The sequence below is a fragment of the Ascidia mentula genome, chromosome 3 (genome assembly GCF_947561715.1).
Source record: "Ascidia mentula chromosome 3, kaAscMent1.1, whole genome shotgun sequence".
In the NCBI taxonomy this organism is placed as follows: domain Eukaryota; kingdom Metazoa; phylum Chordata; class Ascidiacea; order Phlebobranchia; family Ascidiidae; genus Ascidia; species Ascidia mentula.
The window spans coordinates 4837119-4860968 of NC_138568.1; the positions used below are offsets into that span (position 1 = coordinate 4837119).

General features: G+C 38.5%; 3 protein-coding genes across 6 annotated transcripts; all 3 read left to right on the plus strand.

Annotated features, from left to right (window-relative positions):
* The first annotated feature begins 358 nt into the window (after positions 1 to 358).
* Positions 359 to 7006, plus strand: LOC145894734 (allene oxide synthase-lipoxygenase protein-like). The gene is made up of 15 exons (XM_082983382.1): positions 359 to 482; positions 760 to 852; positions 925 to 1024; positions 1307 to 1435; positions 1721 to 1975; positions 2431 to 2524; positions 2902 to 3058; positions 3287 to 3526; positions 3790 to 3982; positions 4512 to 4592; positions 4803 to 4921; positions 5045 to 5164; positions 5626 to 5760; positions 6302 to 6400; positions 6631 to 7006. Exons 1-15 carry the CDS (start codon positions 417 to 419, stop codon positions 6808 to 6810), a joined length of 2061 nt encoding a protein of 686 aa, XP_082839508.1. The 5' UTR covers positions 359 to 416; the 3' UTR covers positions 6811 to 7006.
* A 472-nt stretch (positions 7007 to 7478) lies between these two features.
* On the plus strand, positions 7479 to 13159 carry LOC145895102 (allene oxide synthase-lipoxygenase protein-like). 2 transcript variants are annotated; one of them, XM_082983856.1, is made up of 15 exons: positions 7479 to 7564; positions 7623 to 7723; positions 8185 to 8371; positions 8570 to 8698; positions 8903 to 9169; positions 9611 to 9719; positions 9941 to 10097; positions 10484 to 10720; positions 11006 to 11198; positions 11475 to 11555; positions 11833 to 11951; positions 12032 to 12151; positions 12207 to 12341; positions 12634 to 12732; positions 12927 to 13159. In XM_082983856.1, the coding sequence occupies exons 2-15, from the start codon at positions 7661 to 7663 to the stop codon at positions 13104 to 13106; spliced, it is 2076 nt and encodes a 691-aa protein (XP_082839982.1). In that variant the 5' UTR covers positions 7479 to 7564; positions 7623 to 7660; the 3' UTR covers positions 13107 to 13159. The 2 variants fall into 2 exon arrangements, with proteins under 2 accessions (XP_082839982.1, XP_082839980.1); XM_082983854.1 differs by lacking the exon at positions 7479 to 7564 and having other exon boundaries at positions 7603 to 7723.
* Positions 13160 to 14341: 1182 nt separating this feature from the next.
* On the plus strand, positions 14342 to 23821 carry LOC145894219 (uncharacterized). 3 transcript variants are annotated; one of them, XM_082982728.1, is made up of 21 exons: positions 14342 to 14540; positions 14822 to 15033; positions 15494 to 15696; positions 16060 to 16135; positions 16238 to 16304; positions 16491 to 16583; positions 16660 to 16720; positions 16985 to 17061; positions 17216 to 17367; positions 17512 to 17713; positions 17928 to 18037; positions 18246 to 18383; positions 18623 to 18685; positions 18914 to 19053; positions 19400 to 19516; positions 19893 to 20021; positions 20329 to 20507; positions 20753 to 21223; positions 21809 to 21962; positions 22711 to 22870; positions 23208 to 23821. In XM_082982728.1, the coding sequence occupies exons 1-21, from the start codon at positions 14498 to 14500 to the stop codon at positions 23349 to 23351; spliced, it is 2991 nt and encodes a 996-aa protein (XP_082838854.1). In that variant the 5' UTR covers positions 14342 to 14497; the 3' UTR covers positions 23352 to 23821. The 3 variants fall into 3 exon arrangements, with proteins under 3 accessions (XP_082838854.1, XP_082838855.1, XP_082838856.1); XM_082982729.1 differs by having other exon boundaries at positions 17219 to 17367; XM_082982730.1 differs by having other exon boundaries at positions 16663 to 16720.
* Positions 23822 to 23850: the final 29 nt, after the last annotated feature.

The window sequence follows — 23850 nt, forward strand, 5'->3', positions numbered from 1 at the left end:
TTTCTTTGAATCAATTTCTTCTTTTCGAGATATTTTTAAAGGCTTCTTTTGTTTTTTTTCAAATGCGTCCCGTTATTTTCCACGATTGACACCCTACTCCTGCAAGGTAATTTAATCCGTGTCGTTTCCACCTACATCGTAAAAACTTTATCCCCCGGCTACGGTAAACAATGGACGCGTCCACACAATATATGTTTGTTTGAAATCCTCAGACAGTCGTATCCAACGAAAACATTCCCAACGGTTAGTGTATCGGAACCTTCTTTGGAGGGGCACGCGACGGCAACGTTTCTGTACTTTTACCTCTCGCTAGTTGCCGTTGTTCATAAGGTTATTGTACACTTTGATATGCGTTTTAAATGAATTGATTTCAAATTTCAGATTTAAGGTTGTGTTGATTACGATTTGGAACCAAAATGGGAAACGCCTGTACGTCAAAAGTAGACACAGCCCAAGTGGCAGAATATAAGTTCGAGTTTAAGGTAAGTAGTTCCAGATAGTTTTTGACAAGCAAGTAACACGAAATAAAAATAAACTTTCATACAAGTTTCTAAAAACGTAGCCTGTGTGTATTTATATTCAAAATAATGACAGACAATTAGTAATTTAATAACAAAAAACTCAAAAGGTTTTATCGGTGTCCATGCTATTTTAATGTTTTGTTGTTGCATATACGTTGCAATCTTCTGGCAACTAAATACCAAAATAAACATTATTTGATGACGAGAATTGCAAGTATCAGCAAAATTTTCTTGATAGACATCGCACGCCTACCGCGAAGCCGGTACCGACCTCCTATCAACAGTAAACATCGACCTTATCGGCGAAAGCGGCAACTCCACTGGGTGGCAGGTATTTTATAACATACCGTTACTACACCAGTATCCAGGACTTGATTAAACTATGCTCGTTTTTACTGTGCAGGAGTTGGACAACACGTTTTGGTTGGATTTTGAACGTGGTTCACGCTGTTACTTCACACTGACACTGAAGGACGTGGGATTGCCATTGATTATTCGACTAAGTGCGTTTCTTGGGTTTGATAACTTATATATGACTTGTTGAAAACTGTTGGGATATTCCTACACATATAAGGAACTCTCTTTATTGCAAACTATGATATTTTGTAATATCAAGTGGATACAGTAAAAAATAAGTCAGTTAGTTCGCAGCAGTATTCGAAACGTTTGCGCACAATCGTCACAGCATCTTAACTGTTGTATTCCATGCAATCAGCTCCAAGTTTTTGCACTTTAAAATAAAAACTGTTCCTCAAGATCGTCGCAACCGTTTTTGTTTTGGGCAGAGATCGACAACTCTCACTCCAGCGATGAGTGGCTTTGTGAGGATATTGTTGTTCAGTTGGGAGCGAGCAAGGTTCATTTCCCAGTGTATGATTGGGTGGAGGACAAAGTGGTGCAAGTGACCAGCGGCGGTAAGCGTCAAATAAATATAGTTTTGAAAATTTCCACCAAAAATTGTAAGAAAATTTAGGCAATAGTCGGGTTGGTTATAGTCGGAATATAGTCGCAGTAGTCGGAACTATGGATTGGTTGTTACCCCCTTTCTTAAAATGATCAAGCGTTTTTTATACAAACCTGTATGGTTCGCATCGCCATTATTTTCTAAAGTGTTTCGCAAATCGCCCAAACTCAACATGAGTGGTGCTTCAATTATCATTAAATTCCGCGTTAAAGTAGATAAACGGTGAAATTTTCAGCTGTTCTTCCTCAACACGTGACCTCCAAATATGTGAAATCGATGAGAAAGCAGGAGGTGGAACAGAGCAAAGCCCGTTACGGTTGGGTGCCTCGACCCGCAAAGGATGACATCGGTTGGGGGACTCCCCGTTACATGAACGCCCAAAAACCTGAAGAACTGCCGTTGAGGCTGAGGAGAGATGCAGCACGACAAAGGGATAAGGTCGAAGCGGAATTGGGATCTCTTATGGAGATTGTGAGAGCAAAACTTCTGAGTAAGTTAAAGAAAGGATGATTTTAGCGCCATTTTTTACTTTCGATTCCTGTACGGCAAGCCCAAAGTGGGCAAATTGCCAGAAAACAACTCCCAGTGTTACTGGTCATCATTTTGTCCACAATCTTAGGCTGAATGGAGTATATGAGCACAACGTTATGATACTTGCCTCGTAAAGACCTTCCAAACTGTCAATATATAACTTTCAGTGACCGACAAAGTCAGTGCCTCCCAGAAAACTTCTTGGCCTGATAAACAAATGCGTTGTACGTCGTTAGTCCAGCTACACTTACTTTGTTTTTAGCCTTTAAACATACTCACCATCCAGCTTCGTGGCCTACTCAAAGGCCTACGGGTTAGGAAACCTTGGCCCGCCGTATGTGTGCAAGCAAAATATCAAGAAATAAGTTTTTTTTCAGCCAGTCCAATAGCTTACTTGAGGTTCTTCTTTTGTAGTGGTTTTCAACCCCCTTGAGAAACTTGACGATTACAAAAAGTTGGAGGAAGTTTTCGGAGATGTCACCCAGCATGGATCGGAATTCCTTTCCGAGTAAGTTCGCATGGAACTTCATTGTTCACCAAGTTCAATCCCTAATGTAAAATTATAAACTACACGAGGTGAAGCCACACCTTTATTCTTTGCCTGTGGAAACATGCCATTTCTTCTTGTTGTGATTGAGGCAATCCGTTATTCATCCGACATAAGTTATAATTTTTAAAGTGCTCAAAATATGTGTTTTCTGTTTGATGCTTTATGATCTTGTTTACGCGTTTACTATAATTTCCTTGCTATACAAGTGGTCATTATAATAAAGTCCACATTTGGTGGCAATGCAGGGCCAATAATGATAAGTGACCTGCAGACGGAAAGAGTCTCGAACTATATTCAAAATACCATTAATCGAAATTTTTCCAACACAATTTTAGTTGGAAAACGGATGAGGGAATGGGACGACAGATGTTGAATGGTATCAACCCGCTCACAATTAAAAAGTGCACTTCCATACCAGCAACGTTCAACGTCACACACGAACATGTTGAGAAGTCTCTCAGGGAAGGCAAAACTCTTGAAGAAGAAATGGAGGTTGGGGCAACCTTAAGCTATATGTCGTTATTGCGAAAGTGCGTAGAATTCAATAGTGCAAAACACCACGATGATCAGTCCAATAAACCAATGCATATTAATGGAGGTTACCGCTAGGATATTTGCCCCAGTATAACTTCATTGGGGGGCGAATGTGGTAAAATCAACACACTGACACAAACATATCCCATCAACTCCAAGTATCTTTTGCTTCTCTGTTATTGCAAGGCTGGAAGGGTTTACATAGCGGACTACGTCGAGATCTTGGAAGGCATTGAGCGCACCGAAGGCAACGTCTGCTGCGATTCACGCGGTTTATTCTACGTCAATGGAAACGACGACTTCGTCCCTATCGCCATTCAGCTCGTGCCTGGGGATTGCGACTACTTGTTCACGCCTGTCGACAGTGAGGAAGATTGGATGTTGGCGAAGATGCATTTTCGCGTGGGATATGGAAACATCCACGAGGTGTGTTGCTTCGACCAGTTGTTGTGTCAGCTTTGTTCAGCTTTGAAACATGGTGGAAGTTATTATACATACCTTTGTGGGGGAGCATTTGATTTTAATCGACAGTATTTAAATTATAGAAAAAAATTCGTGATAAAGACATGTAAAAAAGTGTACGAACATGTAGCCTATTAAAGGACCTAATTGTGTACGAAGATCAAAAGCAACGATAGGTTAAATGGCGGCAAAAGTAAATCAAAATAATAATTTCTCTTCTTTTTCAGTGGATTTACCACTACTTGCACACGCACGCTCTTTCCGAGCCTTTCACCATTGCCATGTTCCGGTGCTTTCCCCGAGCTCATCCATTGTACAAGCTCCTGCGCCCTCACTTGTGGACAGTTGCGGCCATCAACACTGATGCTCGGGTGTCACTCATTGCACCAGGGGCGCCACCAAGCCAGGCCTTGGCCATTTGTAAGTTTGTGTAAAATTCTACCTTTTATACTTTTTTTTGCATTTGTTCAGTGAAAAATGAAAAATGTTTTTGTTTGAATGTGCAAGGACAGGGTTGCAATGACGTGAAACCGAAAATATTGACGACTTAAAAGGAAAAATTGCGTACATTGATGTTCCACGTTACAGAAATTTTAACATGATGGCCTATGTATAGTCGTGATTGAGATTATGGATGTCTGTAAAACAGCCTCAAAATCAGCAACCCTGTCGCAAAAAACGACTAACCATAGAAATAAGGACGGGCATATTTTCTAAGACGACACCCTTCAAAATAACGACTAACTTATGAAATAAGGACGTTATGGCAACCCTGCACATAGGATATTTTCCACTTTATTTTTGTGAAAATGGTGTCTGTGACCTGATTTGAATTCCATTACAAGAATTCGTGTAACACAGATTGCATCACTTGTTATAAACTAAATGCCATCGTACTTTTCCCTTCGATATTCTCGTAAACCTACAAACTTACCTTAAAATTTTGCAGCGGCCTTGGATTTGGTGCAAAGTGCCTACAAAAAGTTTACGATCGACGACCTGATTATTCCTAAAGTCCTCAAGAAGCAAGGTATACTGTATAGTTTAGATTCTATGTGAAGTTGTTTTCCATGAATATAGGTATGAATTCCAGTCTTGCTGGCGACGTCTTGGTATCTATATCCACCTAATTGTTTTGCGAAGTCTTTGGTAAATTTTTTACGTTCTTGCCTGGCGTCGAGTATATTTCACTATAGAAGTTGGAAGAAAATTGTTTTTTTAACGTGCATGTCGTATGTAGGATTAGACGATCCCGAGCAATTGCCTGGGTTTAATTACCGCGATGACACGCTGAAGCTGTACGGACTAATGGAGGAATATGTCACAAACTTCGTCAACCATTTTTACAAATCGGACAAGGTGCTACATTTAATCATACGCTCAAACCTTTACCGACTAATGGCGCTTTTTTACCAAACTCCTAAAACTTTCGTTTCAAATTTCCAAAACTTTCTTCGAAATCTAATTACTTTAATGGTACAGGACATACAACAAGACTTCGAACTGCAAGACTTTGTAAAAGACGTTGCCAAAGAAGGCTTGGGATGGGTCGACGGCGACACCAAAGGAATGCCCCAAAAACTGACGACCGTTTCTCAACTGGTACAAAAATATCAATGTTTCCAACCTTTGCCAAAAAGACAAACAAAACCATTACTTGCTCATTTTTCTGTATGAAAAAAATCCATGAAAATTGATATCGATGACAGAGATTTGTTTCTAGTTATAATGATGACTGGGAAGATGAAAGTAGGGAAGTAATTTGCCAAATATATTTGTGATTTTCAGCAGCAAGGGGAGATAGTCTTCTAACGCTTATGTACATATCAGTCAAGTGGTAAAATATGACAATGGTGACACTAAAATGGTGATTTTTTGTACCCTCTTGTAAGGAAAGAGTGGTTTTGATTCAACGGCCTCGTTGCGATGCCACTTTTGTCCAATAATTTGTGATAAAATTGCAACATCGTGGAACAACACGTTGTGTCATATCAGCAGCCGACAACAGAATATCTGTGGCTATGGTTGCCGAACACCTTAATCATTTCATGTTGTTACAACAGATTGAAATATGTACGATGGTGATGTACACTTGCTCGGCCCAGCACGCAGCTGTAAACTTTGGTCAATTCGAGATGTACAAGTTCGTGCCCAACTCACCATGTGCGATGGCACGGCCGCCACACAAGAAGGGAGAGGTAACACTATTGCTATGATCAGCGGTGGGATTTTTTTACCAACGCGAAACCGGTTATGTGTAAGCCTATGTTTCACTTCGACCAATGTTTTCCCGCGGTTACTATGGCATGCTGCTGGTGAGAGAACCGGATGCTAAAATAATTGAATCCCTCCACTACGTGATTATTTTTCATTTCGACGTGAACTCTTAGTCGCACGTCAAATCATTGCAAACGAAAAGGCAAATAATTTAATTTTTTGCCGGTGCTCCGTTCCGGTATGAATTCAACGGCCAGTGTGTCCGAAATACTTAAATTTACTAATTCGTTCACACAGCAAGTATTCGAAAGCTTTTTAGGTAAAACTTATACATGCTTTCACCATTGGTTTCTGCGCGCCTCCAATTTATCAGAGCAGTTTTCAAATATACAAATACATACAAATACGATGGCCGTTGTGACGTCGTCGTATGTGAGGCAATCGTATTTTTGTATTTGTTTCCCTTTTTACGCACACTGTTCTTATACAAGAGCTTTTCTTGTGACCGATAACTTTTCTCAGGCAAATCACCAAGTGATCATGGATAGTTTGCCGAAGGTGGACAAATCCTTAGTATTCATTACCGTGGCGTACACTCTCTCCAGGCTTACCAAAAACGAGGTTTGTAAAACCACTTCTATGGAAAAGAGGGGCCTTTGTGCGCCCAAGAAAAAATTTACTAAACATTGGCACAAAAAGATGGTATTAAATCGTATTAAGTACAATATGCATAAAATGTTTTGTAATGCCAGAAAACGTATGGCCGCTATTAGTCACTTTCAATGTCTCCTAGTGAGTTTTTTGCACTTGCTTGTTAAAAATACTTTGAAATAACTTTCGGTTCGGTACAGGTTTACTTAGGCGAGTTTCCCAAGAATTACTTCGAAGATCAAGACGTGCTCGACATACAAACAAAATATACCGAGAAACTCAAGCAATTTGAACTAGACATAAAGGTCCGCAACAACGGCCTCAAGCATGCATACACTTACTTGGTACCTTCAGATGTGCCAAATTATATTGCTATTTAACAACAAAATTATGAGGTTTTGGCCCACGTGGTTATAGCATTATAGCGGTTTTAGTTTAGGTTTTGTTTGCAGTGGATTTTTGCGAGTGTTTTGTGTGGTTCAATGTGTGTAATGTTGTATTGCAACATATATATGGTAGCCTTGTGTTACCGTGGTATTTCGTGCACTTAAGCAAAATATAAAGTTCATTTTTTGACAAAAACTGTTGTGGTGTTTTTAAAGGTGGGTAAACAAGTTTCAAAATTGTTTTATAAAATTAGGCGTCGGTGGTACATGCATACAAGAGGGTACTGCAACCAGGTCTTGCTAAAAAACGATGACTCTACGCTTGTTAATGCAGAAAAAACACAAAGAGTCAGCAACAATTATTGTTTACATGATGGGTCTTAGAATACCAAGGCAAATTTTGCAAATTGTATTGCTGTGAAACGGAACAAGCAGAAAAGAGACCTTCACATATAGTGTGTGTGTCTGCCGTACACAAGTCACGTGATACTCGCTGGAACGTAGACTCAGTTGTGACCAAAGTGCGACGTTTGTGTGTTTCGATGTCGCGTCCGTGTGAAATATAGGCGAACGCTCCAAGACAAAGCGTCCAATATCGCCTGGTCCCGTATCGCGTTTCCTCGTACATTGTATTCAATCCGCGTTTGCGTAAATTGGACAAGGTTATGTAGTTATAGTCAGTTACGTGAGTGTAAGGATATTTGTTACAGGTATTTTGCAAAGTTTGTCAGTTCAACGATAAGCTTGGGTAAGTTTACACCGACTTACGGAATCTTGCAACAATCACAAGGTTATATACCGTGCAGGTTTTTTTTAAGTGAAAGTTTGCATTGATTTTCCAATCATGGGCAACGCTTGCATGTCTGAGGAAGATTCTACAAAAGTGACGTATCGCGTTGAAATAAAGGTGAATTACGACGCATATATTATTACACTTACAATACATATTGAAGTAATTACATTTTGTATTGATAGGCCATGAGCAGATAATACAAATTACTTGCCTCCAATAAGAGGAAGGTTCTTTCTGCAATGTTTATGATTTTAAACAATTTTTCCTTAGTGAAGCCCGTCGATTTTACAACTTCTTCGGTGTGAGAATGGCCAGTAATACAAAGAGAGCAATTTGACAAAATAACATCAAAACTTTAGAAAATAGCTAAAATATGAAGGGGTCTTTTGATAATGGGCTACGCATCATATATAACGGAAAAATTGCGACTTTACCTGAGTATTTTATTATTCACTGGGTCCAATACAAATATTACAAACAAGCATTTCGTTGTTATTTGCCCTAAAGCCAACAAAAAATATAACAAAGACAGAACAATTTTTTCTCTGTTATAAAGCCACGTGTTGTATTTGCAGACTTCAAACGCATACCGCAGTGCAGGAACCGATTCCAGCGTCTACATTGACCTCGTGGGTGAAAGCGGGGAAAATTCCGGATGGGTAAAAATGGACACAAGTTTCTGGGACGATTTTGAGCGGGGTTCAAAATGCGTGTACAAACGCCAGCTGGTGGACATTGGTCTGCCAATCGCAATACGACTGAGTAAGTGATCAACTGTAAGCATACGATACATATACCTTTAAGCATACGATACATATAAAAAGCCGTAGAGGTGCAATAAACACTGTACAGCCAAGGTGTCAAGTTTATTGACACGGAAAGTTGTGTTTCGGTCGATTTAACGTCACACACTCTTGTACAATGGAATGCACACGACAATCCATTACCGTTCGTTTACAGAGCTGAAAGACAAGCTGATGGAGGATGAGTGGCTTTGCGAGTATGTTATCGTGTCGCTTGGTGGCGATAGAGTTGAGTTCATCGTCCATGATTGGGTTGAGAATGATCAAGTGGAAGTTACGAGAGGTGGTGAGTGCAAGGCAGTGGCCTAAATATATTCCTGTAACAAAACTTTTTACGGTGACCTTGTCAAAAGGCAAGGTAAAATTTGCCAATAAAACAGTAAAACAAAGCCTATTTCCGAGTAATCCATAGAACAACTGTGGCCACTGGCGTATTTAGAGGGGGGGAGGGCCATTGGACCGAAAATATAAACATTATTTGTTTCTCCAGCGTCACTTCTTCAAGCACTTCCCGACACTGGCAGCGGAGAAATTCTAAAAACGATGCGATCGAATGAAATCGAGAGAAACAGGCGACGTTTCCAGTGGATGGCGCCCACAAGTCCAGAAAATGCGGAATGGGGATTACCCCGTTGCGCGAATGCCAAAATGGCATCGGACTTACCCTTGATTTTTCAGCGAGAATGGAGCAAAGTTACGGAAACGGAACAACGCGAACGAAAGGCGCTCGCTCATAGGATTTCGTCAAAAGTTATTAGTAAGTGTGAAAATGCTGTTCTTGCTTCATTTGGCAAAACCAGGATTCATTATGGTCCCATTTGAACCTGAACAGTTTATTTTGCACTCCACTGACTGCTCGATTAATTCCTATTTCTGTTCGTCTCCATATATTTTCGCAATTTGTTTAGACCCTGGCTTTTTGACGCCGGAATAGGAAATATGACTTTTAAATTCCCTGTACTTTAGATGCCGTTTTGGTTAAAAAAATATCTTGTCCTGAACGGTTACCTGCCCCGATCATCACTACAGTGGCACACATATATGGTCCATTAGGAACAAATTTTGGTGACCTCTGGGTTAATGACGTTAATCTACGAAAAGATTGCGCATTTGATTTGCAATTAAAACTCTTGCATATTTTTTATTTTTTTTTATTAGTTGTTTACCTTGCATATTAGCTGACGCAAATTCGATTTAGCTGCCTTCAAGCCGTTGAGCAGTTTGGACGAATACACCCAGTTTGAGAACTTTGATGACGGCAAACAAGGGAAACCCCCTCCAACCGACATACTTCTGAGCGAGAAAAGGTAACGCTAACTGGAGGCGTTAAAGTCGGTCGATTTTATTGAAAAAAATATCTTACAATTGCGTACTTTACCTTGCCACTGCATAAACATAAAAAGTACTGTTGTTGATTCAATTGCCCCGTTGGTATAAATTTTTGGTTGCGTTGCACCCAAAGTTGAGATATATCATTAAGTAAAGAGTGACAATAAATTGGGTATGGACTCAGTTTTCTTGTTTAAAGCTGGGAAGACGATGAGGTGATGGGGTACAATATGTTGACCGGTGCCTGTCCGCTTGCTCTCAGTCGGTGCGACTCCATTCCCGAATATTTCAACGTCACTGGAGATGATGTAGTTGCTTTGCTTAGGCCGGGGAAATCTTTAAGTGAAGAAATAGAGGTACTAAAACTAAGGAATAGAATTATCTTTATCGCAAGGGCAATGTTCAATCTTCTTCACCCTAATCAATTTTGGACTTTATGCCTTACAACAAAAACAGTGGCCACCAACATTCTATTTGAATAAGAACTGATGATGCTTAATAAAGCAAAACATATATTCTAAACATAGAAGCGTTGACACAACGCTATTATACTAATATTTGAAATTAAATTAACAAGTTTCACTTGTGTCTCGCCAAAGAAGTGTTGCTGGTCAGGTTTTGATTTCGTGAAGTATATAAAGATTTTGATTCTTACACTAATATTTGACTACGAAAGGCGAAACTTCAACAGTAAAAATGTTTGATTCATAAAACAGTTAAGGAAACATTTCTTTATTCCCAGACCGGTCGTATGTATATCGCTGATTACTCTCACCTCAAAGACATGGAACGTCGCGATGGAATGGTTTGCTGCAACAGCATCGGTCTTTTCTACACAAACTTACAAAACCACCTGGTGCCCTTAGCGATACAATTGGTTCCTGGCGATAGGGATTACCTTTTTACCGCCTCCGACGACAAAGATGACTGGATGTTGGCGAAGATGCATTTCCGATGCACGTTTGCGAACGTTCACCAGGTACGCAGGTGGTTGTAATCGTAATTTTTTCGCGGATCAATGTTTTTATATCGTCTACATCACACACAAGTAAATGATGGTATCAAAGAAAAACTAAAATAAAAATGGGATCAATCGTATTATCTTTGTTAAAGTGCCTGTTTTTCCCAGATTACTATTGGGATTTTAGTGTTTTGTTTCAATGTTAACTAAAATATGGTACCTTACCAACGTACATAGAAAACACTTGTCGTACGTTTATTATCCCCTATACCTATATAACTTCGTATGCATTGAATTTTGTAGTGGGTGTACCGGTACTTCCACACACAAGCTGTCATGGAACCATTTGCCACCTCGCTTTTCCGATGTTTGCCCCGCGCTCATCCTGTTTTCAAACTCCTACGACCTCATATGTGGACAGTGATGTCAGCAAACGCCACCTCGAAGTCCCAACTGATCGCTGACGGCTCTCCGGGAAGTCAGGCGTTTGCTTTGTGTAAGCTTTACTCATAACAGTGGCGCAGCGTAACTGTTAGTTTAAGTCTTGAGTCAGAGCCTGTTCGTTCAAATATTCACACAGCCACGTTCATTTTTAGTTTTTTATTGCATAATATAAAAATATACTATATTTTTGGTACAGCCTAAAGGGTTTCATTTTTTAAATATTGAACAAATGCCAGATAGAAGAAATCTTGATGTGTTATATTCGTCATGCAAAAGACCAGAGCTTATTTAATGAAAAAAACATGATAGCAATATTGTTACTTTTTAGCTCCTACGCCGCTGCTCCGCAAATGCTTTGAGAACTTTCGATTCGAGGATTTGCATATTCCGAAAGTTCTTGAAAGAAAAGGTAAAGTGTGACCCGCGCATGTTGTTGTATTTCGAAATTACGCACGAAACAAGTTCCACACTGCTTTAGTTTATGTTTTACATGTCTCCGCATTCGGTCGCTTAGTCGCAAAATCAGTTAGTTCACAGCACTGATGATGAGCACAGCAGTGTTCGAAACGTTTGCTTATAAACATTAGCGTATTTGCTTTGGCTTTTTTATTCCGTGTAATCAATTCCAACTTTTTAGCACCTAACTTTTACGTTCTTCAATCAAGTTTTCCTATGATTTTCAACAGGTGTTGACGACCCTGTGAAACTCCCGGCATTGTATTACAGACAAGATGCATTGAGTACATGGAATATTCTTCACGATTTCGTCAACGATATCGTTACTTACTTCTACGAATCCGATACGGTAAATCAGGCAATAATTCATATTGCTCGTTAACCTCGTTTTGAAACATTTTTAAGGTGCGTTTAACTTTGTCGTTACAGCATGTCGCAGAAGATTCGGAACTTCAAAACTGGGCGCAAGATGTCGCTAGAGAGGGATTTGGTTGGGTAAATGGAGACACCAAAGGCGTCCCTGAGGAAATAAATGATATCGAACAGCTGGTATTAGGTTCTCTGTTATTATATAAAAACTCGGCAGTTAATTGATGAAACGCAGGTCAACGTATGTACGATACTAATGTTCACGTGTACAGTGCAGCACTCGGCCGTGACGACTGGACAAAGAGACATGTACGGGTTTGTACCGAGTTGCCCGGGTGCAATGCGTCTTCCACCACACAAGAAAGGGGAGGTTAATTTTGTTATAAATACTGTTGAATAAATATTACTTGGTAATAAGAATTGTTCTTCTGACACTTAAGTTACGAAAGTGTTTATTGTAAAAAACGTTTCGTCCACTGTCCACATAACCCTGAGGAAGTCTCGCTGGATGGTGGACGAAACGTTGGTTACAATAAACACTTGCGTAACTCAAGTGCCAGAAGAACAATTCTTATCAATTACTATGCCTGGCAGCAAGAATGGCACTAAATATTGCTTGGTTGACACTAAAACTGAAGCTGCATGTGTTTACGATTTTCCAGGCCAACATGGAATTAATTATGAGTTCTTTACCGGATGTTGATATGTCTTTAAACATGATGACGGTGTTGTCTATTGCAGCAATTAATCCAACGCAGGAGGTGGGTTTAATTTTGTGTTTATTCCTCGTGGAATTAGTTATTATTATGCATACTAATGTACATACATAATGCACACTTTGAAGAATAAAACTAAAGAAAAAGACAAAATGTTAGCAAAGGCATATTTCAACAAGATTGGATTGCGATTTAAATGTCGTGGCATCAAGATTGTTTTATGCTTTTTTTTATTTTAGAGTTTGCTTCACTTTCCAAAGAACTACTTTAAAGATGAAGATGAATTAATAAAAGCACAAGAAAGATTCGACGAAAATCTAAAAGTATGTGAGAGGACCATCAAAAGGCGCAACAAGAATAACCAACTACCTTACGTTTACCTTCGACCATCGCGGATCAGTGTCAACATATCCACTTGATGACTGGAATTTATATTAATTTGAGAATTTTTTATGTAAAAAATTAAAATATATCCACCAGTATGTAAAAAGTTATTAGAGTTTTTTTCTTGTCGTTATTTTTGGACATTATACGACGAATAAACGTTTTTTGCCTTTGTGGAATATTTTATTTGTTTAACACTTAGGAGCCTTTTGCCATATTGCACCAGTTCGGACAGAAAGTCATGACTTTCCATTGTGAGATATGAGTGCCCAATATAGGCTACTCATTGGCAACTTGTTCTTCGTGTCCAGGGCTACACAAGAAAATAAATTTTTCGATTCGATCAATAAACTATAATTGGAATTATTCTGCCTGCCCGCATCTCAGCCGAGAGCACGGGTGAACAGACAATTTAGTGCCAACTAGCCAACAGATCAGCCGACCTTCATTGAGACTCATTGTGCTAGCATCATCGATACAAATTGTCTGGGAAGTCGCCTACCATGCAGTTACAACATGACTTTCGAACACCTAAATCCTTGTCTTCTGTCGTTTAAAATTCCACCTACTCCTGCAATGGAAAACCAGTATAAATGGTAAAGGCATTGATGAAGCTTCAAGCGGCAACAGCCTTTTTCATTCAGCCTAAGTACAACGATTGATATGTACACATCATGAACTTTGTTCCTGTACGCTTTGTGACAGACTTGTTTTTTTCCGGTTCTCGGTTGGGTTGCCTGTTTTGTTACTATGTTAATTCTACTGTTTTAGATTAGATATCGCGTACTTACAATTGCCTGATGTGCAGGCCAGCAAAAATTGTTGCAAAATTAAATGTAGCTGCTGACAATTTAGTATTCGCACATACCTACAATGCCAACGATTTAAAATTCTTTCTGTTCATAGAGAGATATTGCTGACTAAAAGAACTTCGTTTATATAGCGAATTCTAGTAGGCCTACTGCGTGAAAGTTTGATTGTTAATCTTTTTGTAACCCGTAGGTGTAATTAAAGTTTTGACTACTTCATCGCAGAAATCATGTGAATAAAAGCTTGTGTGACAAACATGCGATTTTAGGGGCAAATGATACGAAAATCATGGCACACCTAGCAACAATAATTTGGCATTGCATTGTTCAAAGCAATATTTGAGAGAATGTTTTTCGATGTCCAAAGTGTTTCTTTGAAGTTTTAATTGTGTGAACCATAAAACCATGATTTATAACTCAGGGTAATCACTCATGCATGACACTTGGTCGGTCATGGATTTGACTGCATTTATTACCGCAACTTCAGCTGGAGAAAATGGTTTCAAGCTAATTAGTTTTTTAACGATGGCAAGGGAAAGCAATTGTGACTAAATGTGATATGTGGAACCGCATGTGCGACAAGCTCTGGAATCCACACCATCCGAAATTAAATTAACATGAAACGTCAATTCAATCCTGCTGCATCTCCCAAAATTTTAAGTAGGAAATGTCACATTTTGATGTATAATGACGACTTAATCACTTTCCGTATGTTCTCATCGTTTGATATTTTAGAAAGTAAATTTAGAAAGATTAACTGGCTTGGTTTTCTGAGATTTTTCTGTCATGTATACTGATATTTTCACAGTATAATTAGGCCTACATTAGAAGTATATGTAAAGTTGTAAATTTTATGCTGAATGTGCGTTGTTTGATTGAAATATTCATTGAAAAACAGTTAAGTCTTTTTTGTTTCAATAAAGCAAATATCTTGTTTTTAGTCAGAGTTCCAGCAAACAAGATTACGACAAGCCCAAACATGGTGTCAATGTCTGAAACATCCAAGCAAGTCATCACCCAGTCTAATGTAGTTGGTGGCTCACCTGTACAGGTTCAGAACTTACTCTCCACATCTTCCTGCAATGTTTTGGTGCGAAACACACCTCTAATTATTGTTAAACCGACCACCATGCAGCCAAGTACAGTAGGGAAGGTAATATTAATGTGTTTAACGATTTTTTGCTTGTGGGGAAACATTTAGTGCAGTGATTCCCAAACTTTTTTGTGGTTGCGTACCACTTGGAGGTAAAACAATTTCGACACGTACCACCTAATTGAGTGCTACAAAGTAACCTAGGGGATGAAGTAACAAATATTTTGAGATCACTACCACCTGGAATCTTGTCGTGTACCACCGGTTGGAAAACACTAGTTTAGTGGGTGAAACATGGAGAATTTTGGTACTTATTTTTAACACAAGGCATGTGCACACAATCATTTAGTCCAGAAAAACGCCAAATTGGAAAACACCTCAATTTGTGGTCACAGGTTAAAAGCTGCAATAAAATTAACCAAAAAATAATTGTTTACCTGGTATAGTTTATACTTGATTGGTCCTGAATAAATCTTAGCCTTATATCTTTTAACTGTGTAAAAAATGTTATTGGTTGTAGAATCTCAAACCAAAGCCAGCAGTGTGTGGAAATTGCGGTGCAACCTTCAGTAAATCGCAGTATAAGTGCTGTACAAAGTCAACATTTTTTCCTCGAAAAAATGTGGTGCCACAGCAAAGACCTGTAGTTCTAACGAGACCTCGTCTGCCTGCTTGTTCATCATCACCTGAAGCAAAACCTGTTCCTGTGAAATCCAGACAAAGGTCAATGTTAACATTTTACACATAATAGAGAAAGTGTCAGAAATTGACTACCGGATTCAGTCTTTGCAAGTCGGTGACCGACAGATCTGTCTTTACAAATCAATATAATATTCCTACAGCTCCAAAAATAGTAAAAGATGGTCAGCGGCAGTATTCTGTTTAAATAAGACAGAAACTGAGGATGCCAATAGGTGAAATTAATATTTCTGTAATAAAGATCTTACTGACGCTGATCGTCCTTTACTCCTTTTGGAGCTCTAGGAACATCTTACATATTTAGTTATTTAAGCATTTTAACCTTGGTAATCACATGGTACGCAATTTATCAGACAATATAAACCCTATATAATCAAATATTTTCAGATTAAATGCGAGCACTTTTTATGGAGGAAAAAACAGTGCAAGTGAATTTAGTAAGTTTCTCAAAGCACAAGGAAAGGTAAATAGTTTGTGTCTGTTGTTTGTTCATATGCTCTGTCCTTTGCATTGGTCCAGCATATATACATTTCTTTCTGTAAAACTGAATGTTTGTTTATTTTAGCAATGCAACACTTTGACTGTGAAAAGAGTTTCCCAACTTATTCCAAACAACAACGTCACAAAACCAGGTTGATGCTTTATTTTTTATTTATACATGACTTTTATAATATGAGAATATTCTAATTTGAAATTAACCTTTTTGGCCATGTCTTTTCAAATTCCAACACTTTTTTTATCTCTTTTTGTATCTCGTTTTTTCTTTTGTGGTGTTATCTAGATTCACAAGAAAAGTTATTTTTAATATTGTTTTTCAGCATCGGAGTTGATAACCATATCAGATTCAAGTGATGAGGCTGATGCGGAACAAGAAGTCAGGAATCAGCAATTGCAGACACAACAAAAAAATGGTTAATAACAAACCTTTTATCACTCACACCTTGTCACAAGTTAAGAAGTAATTAACTATGTTGTGTTTTAACTCAGCAGGAGAAGTCTCAACTGTCACTGTCACACAGAAAGTATTCTTGTCGGACATCTTATCAAGGTACATTGTCCAAACCGCTTGTCACATTTTTTCTGATGGACAATTTATGTACTTGATACAAACAATTTAGCCAATATAGCAGTTGCAAATTTTTTTTGAATGACGTTTTGATGGTTTTAATATTTATTATTATGCATTGAAAATGATTGTAGAAACAATGTCTGCCAAATTATTTTGCAGCTACAGCTGCTATATGGGCTATATTGTTGAAATTTTACAAACTAGTGAGCTGCGTTCCTAAAATATATGCTTGCTTTTATTTAGAAGTGACATCATTGACGATTCACCAATTCCCTGCAAACGACAAAAACAATCTTCTGAAATGAATTCTCCCCCTTCTGGTAAAAAAAAATTGTTTTATGAATGTTAATAATATAATAAATGTTTAACTTACCATTGTGGTAAATTATTATTTAGTGATGAATTTTCACCCAAAATTACACAAGGCTGCTTTGAGACTAACATTCTTTAATTTTCAAATTGTGTTTTTCGGAGCAGTGTCTGTTTCACAAACACTAAAGGAAACGAACCTCAATCAACCAGTGACAAGCAATAACATAAATGCATGGAAGACAGCCACGTTAAACGTGCCGCTGAAGTCAGTTCGTATTGGACAATTTCACTGTAAAGAGCATGTCAACAGCAGAGTGAGTACAAACGATTTGTCATATTCCCATTAGGATTCATTCACTTTGTAATAAAATTGGTTTGGAAACATGGCACATATTTTTGTCCTGATTGAAACAACATGGGCACTTTACTGGCCTCACAAGTAACTTCTGTTTTTCCAGTGGAGTGGACTTAACATAAGCATGACCCTGCCTCACCATATTCTCAATATTCCATGGTACGGTGTGAATAAAGTGGAGTTGTCGCTGGCAAACCAACAAGCTTGTGTTTTCGTGACAGTCCACAATGATCTTTTAGCAGTTGTCCGACACCAACTGGGCATGATGCCAGGGAAAGTCCCCTACTTTGATCCTGAGGGGTCAGGTAAGTTCATGCAGTTCTAGAAGTAAAATTTGATTTGTGTTTTTTTTTCAAAAAAAAAGGAAAACACAATGTACATCCTGTCTAATCCTGTTTTCAGTGCTGCAGTTTTGAAATATTGACAACTAATATATTTTTCTTTAAAAAATTTCATAGTTTGATCGCCTCATGTTTTAATAATGTTGTTTATTTCATACAAGGCAATTTAATATTTCAGATGACCAAGTATTCATTGTCTTTTACTTTTGCCCTGAATGGGTGAAAAAGAATGGAAGTCTTGTTGAACAGAAATTGACATTTCTGCAGAAAAAATTGACAAAACCACAGGTAAGAGTTTTGTGTATGCAACATAATTACACAAATTCAAAATTTGTATGTTCAACCTGTCACAATTTTTATTTCAAAAAATTTCTTTTGCGGGAACCTCCTATTGGTCCCATGTGGAATTTTTGTTAAAAAAATCCGACTTTAATGGATAATCATTTTAATCCAACTTTGATTCGAACTTCAAAACTTACAGAAACATTTCTTACAGAGTTTTTTCATTGAAATCTCAGTAACTGAAGCGAATAACAGGCAATGCAGGATCGCTGATGCAGAACTGGTCGCCAATTGTCGGACGAACACTCAAACACAAATCAGTGAAAATTTACATAATTCGAAAAGTCATCAGGTGGATATTTAACAAACTTATATCATTGCATTCTATGCACAAATTTGTTTGCAAATATTTTTCGGAAAACACAAGTTTTATTGGGTAGATTTTGTACTTACATAATATGTCATTGCCAACTGTCACAATCAAGGCGTATAAAAACACGTATATGTCCATTTTTAAATTATTGTAATGTTTTTGACAGTATTATTAGATATTATTTTCCTAATAAACATCATGATTTTTATGTTTTTAAGGTTTTAGATGAACACGTTGTGTTGACAAGTTCCCCCTTTATCACACCTTCATCCCAACAACAGGTTTATGAGCATAAAATGTGTGATTAACTTAATGTTAGTGCTTTTTTTTGGTTGACCTTCACTGCCTTGTGTACATTACTCGAAGCGAACGGACGCAGGCAATGTGAAAAATTGTGTAGTTGGCCAAAAATAGTACATATAGGCCTTACACATAGTTTTAATACAACATCAACAAGGAGACAAACATTGGTTTCAATTCCTCATTTAACAATCCTACAATGTCTTAAGGTTTTTACGATTACAATGAGTCCAGAGCACCAGAAGCTCATTCACTACACGAGATCAAGAAGACCTCAAACCCAGACGTCCAGTCCTTTCTCAGGGGAAAATTTGGAAGTCAGGCCTGTGTTTACTGGACTACGTAAACAGTGAGATTTTAGGAAATTTTAAACTGTTATACACAGAAACTCTTAATTGTTGCTAATTGACAGTCTGTCTGGGTGGCTTGGTAATCCAATCAAGTGTAGTTTGTATTAATTTGAGTCACTTATTTTTTTTGAAAAAAAAGTCACATACGGATCTTTAACTTCAAACGTTAGGAGAGACTATTGCAATGCCAATGACTCCAAAGGCTACCTTCTAATACTACTATTCAATGGGAAGTTAGTAGTTTTGTAACTCGCCCAAACTTTCAATTGCATGAGAACAACTTACGCAATTGAATCCATTCCCAGAAGCTTCATTTTGATAAAATATTGCACACAACTCATACAGGCTCGCAATATATCCACGACCACCTGCCAAGGGAGGAATCAGCATCACAAACCAAGACCAATTCTGTCTCAACGACGGGGAATTTCTCAATGACGTCATCATCGATTTTTACCTGAAGTAATATTTTAGCTACACGAGTCTAGTTTAATCACCGGACGACGAAGAAACGTTTTTAATTGAGTAATACAGCAAATAAAAAGTTTTAAGTGATCTGCATACAGTGCCACAGTTTCAAGGTCTTACTTTTGGTGCACTGTCATCACAGCTGCAACGACGAAACCAAAGTTTGGTTAAAACAGCCGCCCTGTATGGAGACCGCGTAACTTTTTTTTATTTTTCACTGCACAAAAGTTTCCCCTTTCAAGAGTGCCCAGAGCGACGTTATACAGTTATTTTGTCGCATACGTTCTGTTTGCATATAACATAAACTAACTTATTCATTAAATCGCTTAAGGTTTAGCTAAAACTGAGCGTCTTTGGACTGTCGTTTCAGGTACGTCATGTTGGAAATCGTAAGCGAAGCCGACCGCAAGAGGTCGCACGTGTTCAGTTGTTTTTTCTACAAGAGATTGACGCAAAATCCACCAAGACACGCACTCACTATGGAAGATAAATCGTTAAGGTAACAGTTGCGAAAACCTGTCGTTCTGTTTTATAACACTATGATGAGACCAGGCCTGAAGCATATGTTCCATTTACGTATGTTTTAACTTGCGTAGGAGCAAATGTCATAGTCTACAGATATTTGTTATGAATTAAAATGTTTAAATACCTTCACCATATCACTTATTACCTGAAGATTGTATGTGGGAGGCAATACTTTTATTCTGTCGTAACTTTGCAAAAAAAAAACTTTTAAAATATGCGAAAAAAAACTAGCTCCCCTTTAACAAATTTTGATAAATAATGTTCCCACTCACCTTTAACAGCCCTGCAAGAAGACGTCACAACCGAGTGCAGAAGTGGACGCGAGGAGTTGATATTTTCTCAAAAGACTTCGTGTTTATTCCAATCAACGAGGCGTCTCATTGGTTCCTTGCGGTTATCTGCTTTCCCGGTCAAGACGGCCGTTACTTTGTCGATCCCAAAACCGGAGAACAAGTTTCAGGTGGGTTTTTGTGACGTAACGTATTGAAACGTTGTGAGGATGTGCTTAAAGAATAACTCCTAACGAAACAATCGGTCGATCTTCAGTTTGGATATTTTTAAATTTTAATAGTTTCTTTTTGCCATTTTGCGATACAAGTTTAACCGTAGCCATGTAGTGGTGGTTGATCCAGTATGCCTCACCATTGTTTACATGTGAACATTTATCGTTTATGACGTCACACATTCATTCCCGGATTGTTTCAGAGGATCGACTTCCGCAACCTGTTCCACAACCACCGTTAAAACGCGGGCGAAAACCAACGATTTTTAACGAAACCAAATCAACGAACTCTCTGTCGGTTACGTTAAACGGCGCGACTGTGACAACATGTACTTTAACGGACTCGACAGTGGAAATAACGCGGATGGAATCCAGTTCCGGCTCCAAGGACCTTCCAAATTCTGTCGATACGGTTCAACAGTCGGATATCGACGAGGACAACGAACCTAACGTCACAAACATTGTCGAAATTGTCACTGTGAGTTCAGAATCAGACAATGGCCATAGTTTTTGCAATAACAATTCTCCAGCTGGTGACGAACGTATGGAAGGAGTAGTGGATATGAAACAAACAGACTTGCGATTACTGGTCGTTAAACCTAATGGAAATACCGAGTCAAATCATATATCCGGGGACAAAGATCGCGACGTTGAAAACAGCCATGATCCCGAAGGTAGTCAACTGTTTTTTGTGACGTAATTTTGGGTTGTCTTTACACTGAAGCTTAACTACACCCCCTTTAAAACTTTCTATCGCAAGTTATCCTAAAACTTGTAGTGTAAAACATCGATAGAAAAGGCTTGGGGATTATTAAAACTACTCTGATAATATACTGCTATTTTTGTTGCCAGGCATACTAATTAATCGGAATTGCTCTTCTGGCACTTAGTTTCTAAAGTGTTTATTTGAAACCAACGTTTCCTCTGCTATCCGGCGAGACTTCTTCAGGGTTATGTCAGACGAAACGTCGGTTTCAAATAAACACTTTAGAAACTAAGTGCCACAAGAGCAATTCCGATTACTCTGATAATATTAGGCAATGAATCTCTTTGTTGGATCTTTACAACGCTGTAGTTGTGCTTTTAGAGGCATGTTCAGGGCAGGTGTTCTTGCGTTTACTGATACGATTTGGACTCTGTTTTCCTCGCTTGATTCGCATGTTATATTTTAATATTATTCTTACTCTTTATCTGGAATTTGTAACTTACTACCGTCAATTTTCTGTGTTATGTAACAAATAATTTCCTGTTTCTTTTAGCATCACGAAACGACGAAACTCCTTCCAATACGCCTGACACAACGATTACGTCAGATGGACAGTTGAAGGACATTCAGTTTCGCGAACCTTGCATTTTGATATTTGATTCATTACGAGGTCCAAGCAGATCGAAAACCTCCACAACCCTACGAGAGTAAGATAGAAATCGTACCATCACTGGTTTTAAAGTAATATTTCTATGTTTATGGGGATTTACCCCAGTTTGTCCTGAAGTAACAGACTAATTTCAGCTGCCCTGATAAGTTGTTTACAGTTATTATTGTTAAACGACAAGCATCAAGTTAATGACAACTATCCTATGATAACGTTTTTGGAAGCTCCGATTTTGAACCACTGTGGTTATCGTTGGTTCTTTGTTCAAATGGAATAAGGGAATTGTTTTTGATTTCTATTTGCCAACGGACAGATTGTTCATGGACGTAATGCTGTGGGCCTTAATGTTTTTTGGTTTACGGCTCCTTAACAATAACCTTGTATAGGTCCGTGACCCCCTGCTCCAGCCTAACAAAACCATTTTTAAATCAACTCTTCGGTGAAATGTTTGGTATAAGAAAACCGGCGTGGTAACATTTCTATGTCAGAAGTTTCAACATTTTTCGGTAGTCTCGGGATCATCTTGTTTTTTTTCTGCAACTTCCAACGCCCTCCCACATACAACAATTAACAAAATCTTTTGTTGAGGTTTGAAACAGAAGATTACTGAAACACAACTCATCTGGCAATAATAATTAAAAAATTAAATAAATATTATTGACGGAAGGGCGGTGTTGTTGTGATAATATGCCTGGCAGCATCAGTAATAAATTGCTCAGAAGGTTGTTACTTGTTTACAAACTGAGTGCATGGCGTCGTTGTAAATGAGTAAATTCCGACCACTGCAGGTATTTGAACCTGGAGTGGGAGACAAGGAAGGAATCAACTTGCGGGAAACGAACTTTTGACAAAAACACGATGAAGATGAGTTCCCCGCAAGTCCCACAACAAGACAATTATTCCGACTGTGGGGTTTTCCTGCTGGAATACGTCGAAAAAATATTCCAGGTACATTATGGCTTCGTTGCGATATTACCTAAGAAAAAGGCCGTATTTGGTATTTACGTATTTATTGTGTTTTGACGTTGTCGCAATGTGAACATCCAAGGTGGCAATTTGTGACGTCATCGGCGTGTTAATAACAGATTTAGCGATAATTCTTTCCTGAAACATTGCGTATAGGTTGTAAAACACTTACCCTAGTTTGGTGTAAAACCGTAAGATGGCGCTGCCAAAACTAGTAACGTAAGAATAAGTTGTCGTTGTCAGTATTTCGAAAGAGGGTAAATTGCGGTTCATGGTTTCACGCGAAACATGTGGAAAGAATCACGTGTTAATTTCACAGAATCCGATTTCGAGCTACGCGCTTCCCATTAAAAACCTCCACAACTGGTTCGACCCCATCGAATGTAAGGAGAAGCGGAAAACGATCAAAGACACGATCGACCAACTCCACAACGAACAAAATCAACAACAACCCGACACGTGATCATTTGCAACTTTTCATTTAAAATAAATCGTGTTGTCCAGGTTTTGACGTTGACGTCATCAGCCCTATGAAGTCATTCAACGTACTGTGTGTGTATTTGTGACGAGTTTCGAGAGAATTCATGTCGACGAACTGTACTGCAGTTTCTTACTTTTTCTACTATTCGTATTTATTATTTTCGAGCGAAGTTGGTGCGACTGAGTTCTGTAGGTTTGTGAACGCCAGTTGGTTTCCAATTTTATGGTGACGATAAAAAACTTTCTTCCACTGAAACCAAACCACCGACAGATAATACCTCTGTCCCAAAGAAAAACTTACTTCTGTTGTCCATGTATTTAGAAATGTTCAAAAAACATCACGCGTCGTCCCCTGTATCTTGCCGACTTGATTTCTACCACTTTGGCCTTTTATATGTGGGGAAACACCTGGTGATGCCCCCATATTCTTTTTCTCCCACATTCCGCTACAATACACACCATTCAAAAAGTTGCAACCGGGC